At 34.8% G+C, this 15,464-nt stretch overlaps 1 protein-coding gene across 1 annotated transcript in view; it reads left to right on the top strand.

The window, feature by feature from the left end:
• Atad1 (ATPase family AAA domain containing 1) overlaps nt 1–6,083 on the top strand; it is a 49,121-nt gene extending 43,038 nt beyond the window's left edge. The window contains exons 9-10 of the mRNA XM_046456815.2: nt 2,232–2,365; nt 4,361–6,083. Coding sequence (XP_046312771.1) covers nt 2,232–2,365; nt 4,361–4,481 — 255 coding nt within the window. The 3' untranslated portion in view covers nt 4,482–6,083. The remainder of the gene's footprint in view (nt 1–2,231; nt 2,366–4,360) is intronic.
• The last annotated feature ends 9,381 nt before the right edge of the window (nt 6,084–15,464 follow it).

Here is a 15,464-nt window from a genome sequence, read left to right as displayed (position 1 = left end):
TAGCAACCCATCTCTACCCACACCCCTATCACCATCTAACCTACTTTCCCGAAGTTGACAGTGAATATCAGTTTCATTAATATTTGAGAGTAGATGCCTTACATTTGCATAGGTGTAGGTTATTTATTTTTTACTATTACAAATGGTAAAGAAATTGGATCCTTGTATGTATCTGTTGATGTACAAAGAAGAGTCCCTGAAACAAAAAAGTGAAAACTACAAAGAGAATAGACAAATTTGACTATATCAGACTTAAATCTTCTCTATGACAAGATAACATGAACAAAGTGGAAAAACAAGTCATTGGAAAAACATTTACAACCCTATAACCAAAAAGGACTAATATTTAAATTATATGCTGAATTCCTGTAATGTGTTTGCAAGGTTTATGTATCGTTATAGTTTAGATATGAAGTATCCCCTCCAAAAAGCTCATGTTAGGCAAATTGGGAATGTTCAAAGGTGAAATGCTTAGATTACGAGAGCTATAACCTAGTGAGTGGGTTAATCTGCTTGATGAATTAATAATTTGAAAGGACTACTGTACTCTGTGATGACTATAGGCAGGTAGGGTATAACTGAAGGAAATGGGTCACTGGGGGCATGCCTTTAGGGTTTATATTTTGTTCCTGGCACCTCGAACTCAATCTCTGCTTCCTGACTGCCACGAGCTGAGAAGCTTTCTTCCACCATTTCTTTCCTCCATGCGTTCTACCTCATCTTGGCCCCAGAACAATGGAGTTGGCTGATCATGGACTGTGCCTCGGAAACTGTGAGCCCAAAGTAAACTTTTCGTCCTAAGTTGTTCTGGTCAGGTGTATGAGTCCTAATACATGTAAGTACATTAGATCACAGGTGCAAATTTTAACTAGCTCTAAGAATTTATTCTTTGATGTTTCAATATATGAGACATGTTAAAAATATCCCAATATTATTGTGAATTTGCCCATTTTTCTACATAATTATGTTTTGGGACCATGATGTTAGGTATGTAAAGGTACAGGGAGTTTTTGTCTCTTCTGGTGTATTATTTTTTTATGTAATGATTTCTCATCCCAGTTAAGCATTTTGCATAAAAATGTTTGATCTGATGTAACTAGAACTATATTAACTTTCTCTCAGTGTTTGCTTTGTATATCATTTTCAACTTTAAACTTCTTTTTAAATATAAACAAAGCCTATTTTCTTTAGCATAGTTGTGAATTTCAGACCTCAGCTACATTTTTACTACATACACATAAACAACATAAACACAGAATATCTTGTCATTTCCTGATTTATACTATTTGTGATGATTACTGGTAAATTTGTGTTTATTTTTATTTTAATCTTTCCCATGCCTTTGCTTTCTACCCCTACCCCCTAGTCTTTGTTCATTAGTATTGCTCTTGCATTTCTTACTCCCTTTTTTCCTCTTTCTCTCCTGATTTCAAAGCTACAAATTCTCTTTGTATGCCTTAGTGGTAACCCCCCAATTTTTTAGATATATACATAAAGTCTAATTAATAACATCTCTTCCCTCTTTCCAGTGCTATTATTATAAAACCTTAGAATGCCTTAATGGCTGGGCAAGGTGATGCATGCTTATAATCCCAGCTACTTGGGAGGCTGAGGTACTAGGATATATCCTTGGCAACGTAGCATGAGCAGATGTAGATGGTGGTAGTCATGAATATATCTTCTTTTTCATTTTTTTTTAATCCATAAGTTTATGATGATGCTTTTATTCTCCCAAAGCTGTTATTTGGCCTTGACTTAACTGACTTGACTATAAGTTTAGGATGAAGAGTAGAACTGTAAGTACTAAAAATAAAGCATCACATTTAAAACGAATGTTAAATAGAGTGTTTTGGTTTTTGTAATGGACTCTGGACTTAAAAATGCAAGCTCTATGCCAAGTATGTTGAATATATTATAAAATATGTCAATTTGATATCTTCTTTAGAAGTTCAAAAGTGAATCCCAACAGTGCTTGAATGTCTACTCTTCCTCATCACTCCACAGTGTATCCAGTAAACTAACTTCTATCATGATAAATGATAATGAAAATTGAATTTCAAGTTTCTAAACTTTGTGGTTATTGAAAAAAATTCTAAAATTTGAAAGTACTTTTTAATGTTTCTGCTTTGACAATATGCTTAACTTTCTTTAACTCTGAGACAGATGTTTGGAAACCTCCTTTGCAGTATATTTTGTATTTGTTTCTTAAGCACGTTTCATGTTTGTTTAAGGTGGATAGGCATGTAGACCTGCTAGAGGTTGCCCAGGAAACTGATGGCTTTTCAGGAAGTGACCTAAAAGAGATGTGTCGAGATGCTGCCCTCCTCTGTGTCAGGGAATATGTTAATTCTACATCAGAAGAAAGGTATGTATATATTTAGACTTGTTTCTGGTATTTATCAAACCTTTTAGAGCTTTTAGTTTTAGTTTTTTGAAATTTTGCTTTGTAGTAGTAACCCTACTTGGGGAATAAAAGGTAAATTTGAATAAGCAGCTCCCCTTTCCCCCTTATTTATTTCCCCCTTATTTCTCCCAAATTTCTAAAGGGGAGTTCTAAAGGAAGGAAGAAAGGGCAGTGGAGAGGTTCTAGGATGAAAGGGGACAAAAGCTGAATTTCTTCTGGTAATCCATGGCATGGGCCCAGAAAGCTGACAGAAACCTAGGCATGCCTGTCTCTGTTAGGAGAGTTCTCTCGCGTACCTAGATCACTTTTTCATCTTAAATTCCATTATATAGAAATGAATGTCTTGTTTTCCAGGAATTTCATGTGTAAACGAAAGGGGTACTGAATCCTTAATTTGTTAGTAATAATGTTATTAAACAAACCATTTGTTACTAAACCAAATTTTCTTGAAATTAATTTCAAAGTATGTTAAACTTGAGAATCAAATTTTGTACTATTAATTTCAGCAAGAATACTGGTGGACTGGGATAATTCAGCCCTATTAACTTAATCCTTTAAGGAAGATTCTCAAAAGGTCACTTGCCCTGAACAAGTACTACTATGCATTTCTTTTCAGAATAGCAACCCTTTAACAAAGAATTCCTGAGACTCTTAAAACTAGTATTCTTTGCAGGGGGTGGGGGGGCGGGTAGGTTGAATGACTTCTCAAACTCTTGCCACTTTGTTTGTCAGTTTCCCTTCTTGAACTCCCTGAGGATCTTAGTCCAAGTGATCCTGATTTGCCTCTGGTAGTTTTATACTTAAGTATAGGGTGTTACCATAGCACACTTCTGCAAAACCTTTGTGTGTGTTGGGTATAGAAGGGTTTGTGTGAAAGCTACCTTATCAACCAGTAGCTATGTATGCAGGATTCTGGTCCCATTGATAGTACTTCCTCAAGCTCCATTGTGAAGAAGTTGACACTCTTTATTTGTTGCCAGATTAATCCAGCTACTTTAGCAAGTTGGGGAATACTTTTGACCTCTGCAGCTAAGAATCTGCCTTCCAAAGGTCTTTATTGTTGTCAAATATGGAAAAATAAGCTGGGTACCCTGGCATACGCCATAATTCCAGCAACTTGGGAAGTTGGCACCAGATAATTGCAAGTTTGATGCCAGCCTCAGCAACTTAGCAAGATTTTCTCTCAAAATAAAAAAGGACTGGGGATATAGATCTGTGGTAAAGCTCCCCTGGGTTAAGCCCCCAGTACAAAAAAAAGGAAAAAAGAAAGTAATAACCTATACAACATAAATTTTAAGATTACTAAATTAATAAGAAGACATGTTTTTCTCTTCTGAAATTTATATATTTCAGTATTGAAAAATCCAGCTAATAGACTTGGGTTATCAAAACTTTCCCTATCAATATTTTTTCCATCAAGTACCTTTAAATTACATAGGAGGCATAATATACTTAATTTTTTCCTCATGATTAAAGTGGGGAGGACTTGGATTGGTTTTTTATTTTTTTAATGATGTTTTACTTCCAGTTTGTAAAAAGCTAAACATATAGATGAGTATATACCTAGAAATGCTACTTTTCAATTTCATTTTCATAGGAATAACTTTTAATTTCTTGATGGGAATTATGTATATACCTGTTTGGATAAACTGACAATACTGGGTAACATCTTCATCTTTTGGTAATATTCTGTACTTACATTATATTCTTGGTATTGATTTCCTATCTTTTAGCAGTCAGTGTCTTTAAAAAATCTCTTATGACTTGAGTATGCATAGAATTCCTGAGAGAATTTGCTGTGTTAATTGTGGTTGTTTTGGGGAAAAGAGACTTTATCATTAACAGTCTTATTATCATTAACAGTCTTATTTTTCTACCACGTGTATTTTTAAAAATCTTGGTAACGTATTTTAGGGAAATGTATTATAAAATTATTTGGATTTGTTTGCATTTTAGTCATGATGAAGATGAAATTCGGCCTGTGCAACAGCAGGACCTCCATCGGGCAATTGAAAAGATGAAGAAATCAAAGGATGCAGCATTTCAGAATGTTTTAACACATGTTTGTTTAGATTAAGAGTAAAGATCATTTGTACAGTTTGGTCATCTAGTTTGTGTGCCCTCTTATTATGGAAATAGAGTGAAAGGAGTGCTCTTAAAACATTGAGGGAGTTCTGTGTTTATGGTTTTTTACTCTGAATTCTAAGTTATTGAGGTATAGTTGTTATGTAAATGGCATGAGTACTTGTCAGAAATCATGAGGAAGAACCATTTAATCCAGCCCAAGTGTGGGTGCTTGCGTTTGACCTCTTTAGCCATATGTTGTTATAGCCTTATAGAATCTAAGCTGGTCTTAAAGTAATAAATGATTCATTGGGTCATTAGTGAGAAATGGGAATGTGGTAGGTGCTGGTTCCTAGATATGTATGTATGTGTGTGTGTGAGAGAGAATATGTATGTGTGTATATTAATTGTATATATCCACTCATTTTTTTATTGACATTCTGTAGATATGTTTGAATACAGAACTTTTTTTTACCCCAACTACTGAATCCAAAAGTACTGGTTAGTATATAGCAAAACTAAGATTTAAGGTTGTGTCCAATAGGTACAGTGATTCAGTCATTTCCAATTGTCATTTGTTTTATCTTTTTTAAACTGAACATTTCTTTGTCTGCAGTTGATAAGTTGAATCAGCTACGTCTGAATATATACTCATGGCTTTGTCATAATGGCTGACAGGATAATGAAATAAAAATACTTGTTCAGTGATCAGCATTGGATAGTTGTTAGGCAGACATGGTCAACACTGATTTTGCCTCTTTTCATAAGCACATTGAGTAGACTTTTTAAGTTATAAATTGATTGATTTAGGTGGATTGAAAGGCTTTCAAAAGAATAGGTTTGAAAAACTTCCATGCCCTTCATGTGCATGACTTACTTTCCTTTCTTCTTTTAATGTAACAGATAGTTCTGTTGTAACCATGTGTTTCTTAAATGTTTGTCCTTTAATTATGGTCAAATATAATTTGATCACCAAAAATGAAATGATAGTTTAAAATAAGTAGCTACTACTAAATGTACTAAGAATACTCATTTTGTAGCTTTAATTTGAAAAATTTTCAATGTATTAAAAATTGTGGCCTCATTAAGTACAAAACTACACATCAGAATTCCTATATTATATCTGTAGTTATTTACTGCTCTGTAACTACATACAAAACTTTATTTTTAGTTCCAAATCTACTAACCAGAATTCTATTATAGGCACCTAAATACATAGCATGAGTAAAATGGCACGACACAATCTTAAGGTGCTTTTTGAATCATCAGAAAGATTAAATTAAGTTTTAGATGCTTTTGTTTTGATTATATTTTTTTGAAAACTCAATCATTGTTAATGAGTTATTGGATTAGTTTAGTTTCTTTGATAATGTCTCTCACAAGAACCTATTGGATAGTTTTTTCTTTAATTTGTACTCTGGTGGGATAGAGGTTGCAGAACACTTTGGTAACAGAAAGCAAGTTATGAAAGATTGTAAGCATGATGGAAAAAGGAATGCAAAATATAAGATACCAAAAATTTGAAAAATTGTCCCATTTTTAATAACTGTAGTATATATACTAGTGTTTTATAAATGTGTAATAAAGGGGTCCCTCTTGATTTTTCTCCACTTAATCCTTGGTCTTTTTCAGTTATTTTAAATGTTATGGGGGTTTCGGGTTATAAAACTTGTATTTGGATAATTTTTATCTGGCAATCTAGATTTCATATTTTTATAGTATACATTTTAGTATCTAATCATTATTTTGTTTTAATATGAATTTCAGTTATCATTTCATTTTAATCTAATGGCACATTGTTTAAAAATCAGTGGTGATATATCCCCTTGTGTCCTTTTTATCCTAAATTCAGAATATCCAATTGTGGTAACTAACTGAATTTGTCTTGATTTTTGTCATCAAATGAAACCAGAGAAATACACTAATCCCAATAACTGTGACTCTTGTAGGCATGTTAAGGCCATAAAGATGAAGAAACTATTTTCATATGATTTTTAAAGAACTTTTAATATTATGTAGTTACCTCTCTTTTGGACTCAAGTTTCACATATGTAGTCTGATCTCTGATTTCTGAAATATTTTGCTTTTGGTAACACTTAAGAATACTCCTGGATTCAATCCTCCATACCAAAAAAAAAAAAGAAAGTACTTTGTCTAAAATCAGACTTCTTGAATTTAAATTCAGGCTTCCCATTAATTAACTATATATTCTTGAACTCTTTACCATTGTTTGTTTTTGTATTTTTGATGCAGGGACTTGGCTGTATTTCCTAGGCTAGCCTCAAATTCCTGAACACAAATGATTATCCTGCCTTGGCCTCTCATGTAGCTGGGACTGTTTGTACATACCACCACTGTCTTAAACTGATTACCTTGTTTAAGCTTCAATTTCTCATCTATAAAATAAGGGCAACAGTAGCACCCACCTTACAGGGTTTGACAGTGAGATAATGCACATAAGGCACTCATCACAGTGTCTGACACAAACATAGTGCTGAAATTTTAACTATCATATTGTTAAGGTTATTACTTTTATACATTTATACACATCCTGTTGACCAGGTTCAATCTTTAAGCATTCTCCATGCTTAACCCATTTTCATCATCCCTAGGTCTGCACTCTGAGAATTGAGATTAAAAGGATCACTTGTGTGGTGTTTCTCTAAAAGTTTCATTGTCAGAAGACTTCTGATAAGTCTGGTGTGTCTCATGCTTTTCCCATTCCTTTTAAAATAGAAGTTAGAAACTCCAAAGTTTGAATCAACCCAGCGTTGCCTTTACTGTTTTTCCATTTTCTGGCTTATCCAGGCTCCCACCTGCAGATAGACCCAGAAAGCATGTTATTAAGAGCTGGGTTGAGGTAACCTAAACATTCTGTGTGGACCATAATAATCTCGTGGCGTTGGTGCTAGATGCACATGTCTCCAGCCTTGACTGTGTTTGAATAAAAATGATAGCAATGTCTTGTGTAGGAATTTTTTACTGGAATAATGTTGTCTGTGGGCAAATATTACAGCTTTCTTCTGATAAGGAAAATAAATTGGATAACTTACATTTTATGATTTTGTTCTTAGTTGCTCTTTCAGTCTGAATATTGAGTAGAATCTTTGTTCTAATTAGTTATATGTGATAGTAGAATGCATTTTGACATATCATCATATATGGAATGTAACTTCTCCTGGTTGTACATGATGTGGAATTACATTGATTGTGTAATCATATATGCACATAGGCTAGTAATGTCCGATTCATTCTACTATCTTTCCTATTCCCATTCTTCTTCCCTTTCCCTCATTTCCCTTGTCTAATCCCAAAGTACCTCTATTCTTTCCTAACCACTGCCCTGCTTATTGTGAATTAGGATCCACATATCAGAGAAGACATTCAGCCTTTGATTTGTTGGGTTTGGCTTATTTCACTTAGCATGATATTTTCCAATTCCATCTATTTACCAGCAAATGCCTTATTTCTTTAGGGCTAAGTAATATTCCATTATGTATATGTACCACATTTTCTTTATCCATCCATCTGTTGAAGGGCACCTAGGTTGTTTCCATAGTTTAGCTATTGTGAATTGAGCTGCTATAAACATTGATGTAGCTGCCTCACTATAGTATGCTGATTTTAAGTCCTTTGAGTATAAACCGAGGAGTGGGATCTCTGGTCAAATGGTGGTTCCATTCCAAGTTTTCTGAGGAATCTCCATACTGCTTTCCACAGTGGTTGCACCAATTTGCAGTGCCACCAGCAATGTATGAGTGTACCTTTTCCCCACATCCTTACCAACATTTTATTATTGCTTGTATTCTTGATAATTGCCATTCTGTCTGGAGTGAGATGAAGTCTCAGTGTAGTTTTAAGTTGCATTTCTCTAATTGCTAAAGATGTTGAACATTTTTTCATATATTTGTTGACTGTATTTCTTCTATGAAGGATCTGTTCAGTTCTTTAGCATACTTATTGATTGGGTTATTTGGGTTTTTTTTTTTTTTTTTTTTTTTGGTGTTGAGTTTTTTGAGTTCAAAGCTGTATCTGAGGTGCAGGTGGCAAAGATTTCTCTATTTCTGTAGACTCTGTTCATGGTCTTGATTATTTCCTTTGCTGTGAAGAAGCTTTTTAATTTGAAACCTTCCTGTTTATTGATTCTTTTTTTTAATATATACATTTTTTTTAGTTATACATGGGCACAATATCTTTATTTTGTTTATTTATTTTTATGTGGTGCTGAGGATCGAACCCAGGGTCTCACACATAAGAGGCAAGTGCTCTACTGCTGAACCACAACCCCAGTCCCTGTTTATTGATTCTTGATTTTACTTCTTGCGCTATAGAAGTCTTGTTGAGGAAGTCACTTCCTAAGCCCACGTGGTGGAGATTTGGGCCTACTTTTTCTTCCATTAGGCGTAAGGTCTCTGTTCTAGTGACTAAGTCCTTGATTCATTTTGAGTTGAGTTTTGTGCAAGGTGAGAGAGAGAGGGATTTAATTTCATTTTGCTACATAAGAATTTTCAGTTTTCCCAGCACCATTTGTTGAAGAGTATCTTTTCTCCAGTGTATGTTTTTGGTGCCTTTGTCTAGAATGATATAACTGTATTTATGTGGGTTTGTCTCTGTGTCTTCTATTCTGTACCATTAGTCTAAATGTCTCTTTTGGTGCCAGTAGCATGCCCTTTTTGTTATTATAGCTCTGTAGTATAGTTTAAGGTCTGGTATTGTGATGCCTGCTGCTTCACTTGTCTTGCTAAGGATTGCTTGGCTAATCTGGGTCTCTTATTTTTCCAAATGAATTTCATGATTGCTTTTCTATTTCTATGAAAAATGTTATTGGGATTTTAATAGGAATTGCTTTAAATCTAACAGTTTTGGTTGTATGGCCATTTGACAATATTAGTTTTCTCTGACTGATAGCACTGGAGATCTTTTCATCTTCTAAGGTCTTCTTCACTTTCTTTCTTTAGTCTTATATAGTTTTCATTGTATTGGCTTTTCACTTCTTTTGTTAGATTGATTCCCAAGTATTTCATTTCATTTTTTTGGGGGGGGGGCGCTATTGTGAATGGGGTAGTTTTCCTAATTTCTCTTTCAGTGGATTCATCACAGATGTATAGAAATGCATTTGATTTATGGGTGTTGATCACTTATTAGTTCTAGAAGTTTTTTGGTAGAATTTGTTTTGATCTTCTAAATATAGAATTATGTTGTCGGCAAACAGTGATAGTTTGAGTTCTTCTTTTTCTATTTGTATCCCTTTTTTAAAAAAAATTTCTAGTTGTAGTTGGACACAGTACCTTTATTTTGTTTATTTTTATGATTGAACCAGGGCCTCACACTTACTAGGTGAGCACTCTACCGCTGAGCCTCAACCCCCAGGCACCACTCCCCCACAATCCCTTTAATTTCTTCTAATTGCTCTGGCTACAGTTTCAAGGACAATGTTGAATAAAAGTGGTGAAAGACAGCATCCTTTTGAAAGAGGGAATGCTTTCAATTTTTCTCTATTTAGAATGATGTTGGCCTTGGGTTTGACACATAGCTTTTACAATGCTAAAGTACGTTCCTCCTATCCCCCTTTTTTTTTTCCTTGGGGGGGGTGGTGGTTACTAGGGTTTGATCTCAGGGGTACTCGACCACTAAGCCACATTCCCAGCCCTATTTTGTATTTTATTTGGAGACAGGGTCTCACTGAGTTGCTTATAGTACCTTGCTTTTGCTGAGGCTGGCTTTGAACTTATGATCCTCCTTCTCAGCCTCCTGAGCTGCTGGGGTTATAGGCATGCACTATATTTCTAGTTTTTCTACTGTTTTGAACATGAAGCAGTGCTGTATTTTATCATTCTTTTTCTGCATCTACTGAGGTAACCATATGATTCTTGTCTTTAAGTCTATTGATGTAATAAATTACATTTATTGATTTCCATATGTTGAACCAACTTCACATCCCTGGGATGAATCCCACTTGATTGTAGTGTGTTATCTTTTAAATATGTTTTTGTATGTGATTTGAAGAATTTTATTGAGAACTTTTGCATTTATGTTAATCAGGGATATTGGTCTGTAGTTTTCTTTGCTTGATGTGTCTTTGTCTGGTTTTGGGATCAGGGTAATAGAAGCTTCATAGAATGAGTTTGGAAGGATTCCCTTCTCTTCTATTTCATGGAATAATTTGAGGAGTATTGGTGTTAATTCTTCTTTGAAGGTCTTATAGAACTTGGCTGAGAATCTGGTTCTGGGCTTTATTAAGTTGCTAGGCTTTTGATGGCATCTTCTGTTTCATTGCTTGAAATTGATCTGTTTAAATTGTGTATGTCCTCTTGATTGAGTTTGGGTGGGTCATATGTCTCTAGAAATTTATTTATGTCTTCAAGATTTTCTATTTTATTGGAGTATAAATTTTCATAATAGTTTGTGATTGTCTTCTATATTCTTCTATAGTGTCCATGTGAAAGTTCCTTTTACATTACGAACTTTTACTACTTTGAGTTTTCTCTTTCTTTGTTAGCGTGGATAAGGGTTTATCAATTTTATTTATTTTTACAAAGAACCAAGTTTTTGTTTTGTCAGTTTTTTTGAATAGTTTCTTTTTGTTTCAGTTTCATTGATTTCAGCTCTGATTTTAATAATTTCCTGTCTTCTGCTGCTTTTGGTGTTGATTTGTTCTTTTTCTAGGGCTTTGAGATGTAATGTTAGGTTATTTATTTGGCTGTTTTCTGTTCTTTTAATAAATGTGCTCAATGTAATGAGCTTTTCTCTTAGAATGCCTTCATAATGTTCCAAAGATTTTAATATGTTGTGTTGTTATTCTCATTTACTAAGTATTTTTTGAATTTCATCCCTGATTTCTTCTGCTATCCATTGGTCATTCAATAGCATGTTATAGTCTCTGGATGTTAGAGTAGCTTCTATTTTTTATTTTATCATTGATTTCTAATTTTATTGTATTATGATAGAATGTCAGGTATTATCTCTTTTTTTGTGTATTTGCTAAGAGTTGTTTTGTAGCATGATATATTGTCTATTTTACAGAAGGATCTGTAAAGTATTTTTGATCATTGATGGATGAAATACTCCATATGTTCATTAAGTCCAAATTATTGATTGTATTATTTAGTTCTACAGTTTTTTTGTTTAGTTTTTGTTTGGAATATCTATCCAGTGATGAGAGAGGTATGTTAAAGTCACCCAGTATTATGTTGTGGTCTATTTCATTCTTGAAATTGAGAAGGTTTTGTTTTATGTATGTAGATGCTTCATTGTTTGGGGCATAAATATTTACAATTATTATGTCTTGTTGACATATAATTCCTTTAAACAGTATGAAGTGACCTTCTTTGTCCCTCTTGATTAATTTTGGCTTGAAGTCTACTTTACCTGATATGACGCTAGAAACCCCTGCTTATTTAGTAATCCATATTGAATGATATGTTTTTAGGCATTTTCATAATAATGAGCATTGGCGTGGGGGTCTGTGGTAATTTTGTACATTTGAAGTCCTGTAAGCCTTCTGTATTTGATTTTCCATTTCATTCTTTAGGTTTGGGACATTTTCTGATATTATTTCATGGATAAGATTGTGTATTCCTTTGGTTTGTGTCTCTGAACGTTTAACTATCCCAATAAATCTTAAATTTTGTCTTTTCATGTTATCCCATATTTCTTGGAAGTTCTGTTCATGGTCTCTTAACATCTTCTTTCCATGATCAAATTTATTTTCGAGATTATATATTTTGTCTTCATTGCCTGAAACACTCTCTCTGACTGGTCTGTTCTGTTCGTGAAGCTTTCTATTGAATTTTTAATTTGGTTTATTGATTCCTTCATTTCAAGGATTTCTGCTTGATTTCTTTTCCTAATCCCTATTGAAGTGATCTTTCATCTCCTGAATTTTATCTCTTGATTTCATTCCTTACATCATCCTTTACCTTGAGGATTAAACTATGTACATTCTAAACTCCTTTTCTGATGTTTCTTCCACTGTGGTGTCAGTGGATTCTATTATTGGAACATATTAGTTTGTTTGGGGCAATTTGTTCCCTTGTTTTTTCATATTATTTGTGTGTCTACCCACCTAGCAGTGGATCTGACACAGTACAGTTTCTACCCTGTAGCCTTCCCTGAAGGTTTCCAGTACCTCACTTTTAAGGGGGAGTCAAATAATAACAGCACCCAATGCGAACAATATACAGCCTTAAACCAAATAGTTACTACTAAGACATCTACAATTTTGTCACAATAAACAAATGATGTATTTAGTTATTGCCCACAATAAAAACAGTAAGTCTGCAAAAGGGTTTACAAATGGTGGACAAATCGAGAACAGAAGTATTGTAGGATGTGATGTTTATGAGGAAGGAGGAGAGAGGATATAAATAAGAAATTATAGGAAGAGTGATAGAGGAAGTAATAGAGGCTGGCTGTTAGGAGAAAAGAGATGGAGAATCCAGGGAAACAGACAAGTGAGAGAAAAAATATAAAGTAAAATTTTAAAAAAATTAAAAATAGGAAAAAGTAAAAATAAAAGACTACAAAACAAAACTGAATATACTATTCAGATATCCCAGTCTTCAACAGATTGAAGCATGAAAAATAATTGATTCAAAAAATGGTAAAATTTGAGAGAAAAAAGAAAAAGAACTCAATGAAAAATTGAACAGTTGTTTCTGTTGGAGTTCAAAAGTTTCTCAACTTCCCTTCTCAATAGTTAGGTGTAGGTATCTGGAATATGAAGCTTGCTCCACCTTCAGGGTGGGTGAGGTTGCTAGGGTAAGGATCCTGGAGGTGGGGTGTAGGCTTAGTTATGCTCCAGGCTCTGAATGCCAGTTGGTCTGGAGATTTTAAGTCAGGACACCTCTAGGGTCCAGCAATTGCTGGTCCACCCTGGAAGACTGCATACCAGGAATCTTCTTTAGGTTCTATTTGTGTGGTATAGGAGCCTGTTCTTAGGCCACCGCGTTGCCTATGGACCCCACGCTTCCTGGTCTCTGATTCAGACGCCAAACTCAATCTCTCCTGCCCCCACTCTTGAATTCCCCATCAGAGGCTTCTCTCCCAGCCAGTCCTGCAAGCAGCTGGACTGAAAGGGGAAGGAGAAGCCAGGTGGGTTTCCATGACCAGTATTCCCCTGTAAACCTCTCTCCACACTTGATTTTCTCCTGGTCACTTAGGCATACTCTCTGTTACACACCGTGGGTTTACCCAGCTTGTTTTTCAAACCAGACTCCTGTCTGCTAGAAATTGGCTCCCCCAGCTGTCAGCCCCAGGCTTCTGCTGCAAAGTGGTTCCTTCTATCTTCTGCAGCTTCTTTTGCATACAAGGATATTATGCAGCACAGCTTACTGTTTTTATTTGGGCAATGATTCTGCTCTCTGAACTCTATCCTGACTCTCCTCATTCCTACCGAGAATTGGGGGTTCCTCTAATTCCCTTACTGCTTTCCTGTGTTCACGGAGGGACCATTCTGGCTTGTGCCTCCAGCTGCTGCCACAGCTGTAGGGCTGAGGAGTTTTACTGTATTATATTCAATCTCTTCTGGGTTTCTGATATGTTTTGAGTGTCCAATATTAAATTCCAATAAATTCCCCCCTAATTCTTCTTCATTCACCCACATTGCTGAAAGCTGCCTGCCTGCTTTTTTGGTTTCACTTGATGGAGCTGCCAGAGAAGTAATCTATTCTGCCATCTTCTGAAAAGCCCCTCTTGAGTAGAATTCTGATAGGCCAAGGCTACATACAAGCTTGTATGACCAAAACTCCACCATCAACTGGGTGTCCTAAATAAACCATAGACTCTTCTTATATATAGCTGATAAATCATCATAGGCTTTCATTATTAAATTCATTGTAGATTAAGTTTATAAAAGTTAAAGCTTTATGTGTACATGGAAAATTTGTGTGCAAGTCATCATCACATTTATGAAATCATTCAGGGGAACTTGAAACTTAATAACAAGTTGAACTTTACAAATAATTCCTAACTGAATTGACTAAAATACAACTATCATATATAATGCAAATTATCATAAACAGATTAGATCAAACTTAAAAGAAATGAAGTAGCAATGTAAAAAAATCTTAGTTGCAAGTATGTTTTTTATTAATGACCCACAAGAGTCCCATTACTAAAATTGGAGGTGGGACTATTTTTGTGGTTATCTAATATTTGCAGTTATGTGCTTGGTTTTGAACACTTTTAGATAGTAATTTTGGTGCTTTGAAATAATTACCAGAGAATGTCAGTGCTAGCCGTGGAGTGCATCAGGACAACACAGGCTTTCGAACCATGACAACTCACTTTGAAAACATTCCAAACATTGAAATAATCACCGATATTCAGGCATGGAACTCAGAATAGAGCACAGCATAGATGACAGAAAGTGTAAGAATGACTAAAATACTGAAAGATGGCTGTATCATGCAGTAAAATCTCTTTGCAGTCATGTGTGAGGAAGATGAGGGTCTATGGGATCATAATCCTAAAATTACAAAGAATATGCCAATTAGGATTCTGTTGGAAATGATCAGCTCTAATACAGGGAATAAGAATTTACTTGAAGGGCCTGGGAAATTCATGAGATCAAAGGGAAGCTAAAGAAAGTGACATAGGATACAAAATCAAAAAACTCCAGAAGTAGTTTTTTTTTTTTTTTTAGCAGAAATTGCTATTCAATAGGCTTGCATTTATTTCTTCATTGGATTAAATTAACTCTTTAAATTCCCGATTCAAGAGAATGAAACCTCCAGGACTCATCCATGGATAAGTTTGTAATGGGTCCATATCATGCTTTGAGTATGAACCTTGCTGCTTGATCACACATGGCTTATTCTTAAACTGACATGTATTTCTTCCTCCTCTCCCAACAATGGGATTGAGGAAATATTAATGTTCTTCCCATCCTAGGCCAGCAAGTAAAATACAGGCTGGGAACTGGTGCTAGCAAGTGAACAACAGCTCTCTCAAGGTCACTAGATGGACAGTAATTATATCTACTGATAATTATACC

The sequence above is a fragment of the Marmota monax genome, unplaced genomic scaffold (assembly GCF_021218885.2).
Source record: "Marmota monax isolate L192 unplaced genomic scaffold, Marmota_monax_Labrador192_F-V1.1 WCK01_AAM20220418_F8-fsc00166, whole genome shotgun sequence".
NCBI lineage: Eukaryota > Metazoa > Chordata > Mammalia > Rodentia > Sciuridae > Marmota > Marmota monax.
Note: the sequence above shows the minus strand (reverse complement) of the source record. Positions and strands in the feature narration are given on the sequence as shown.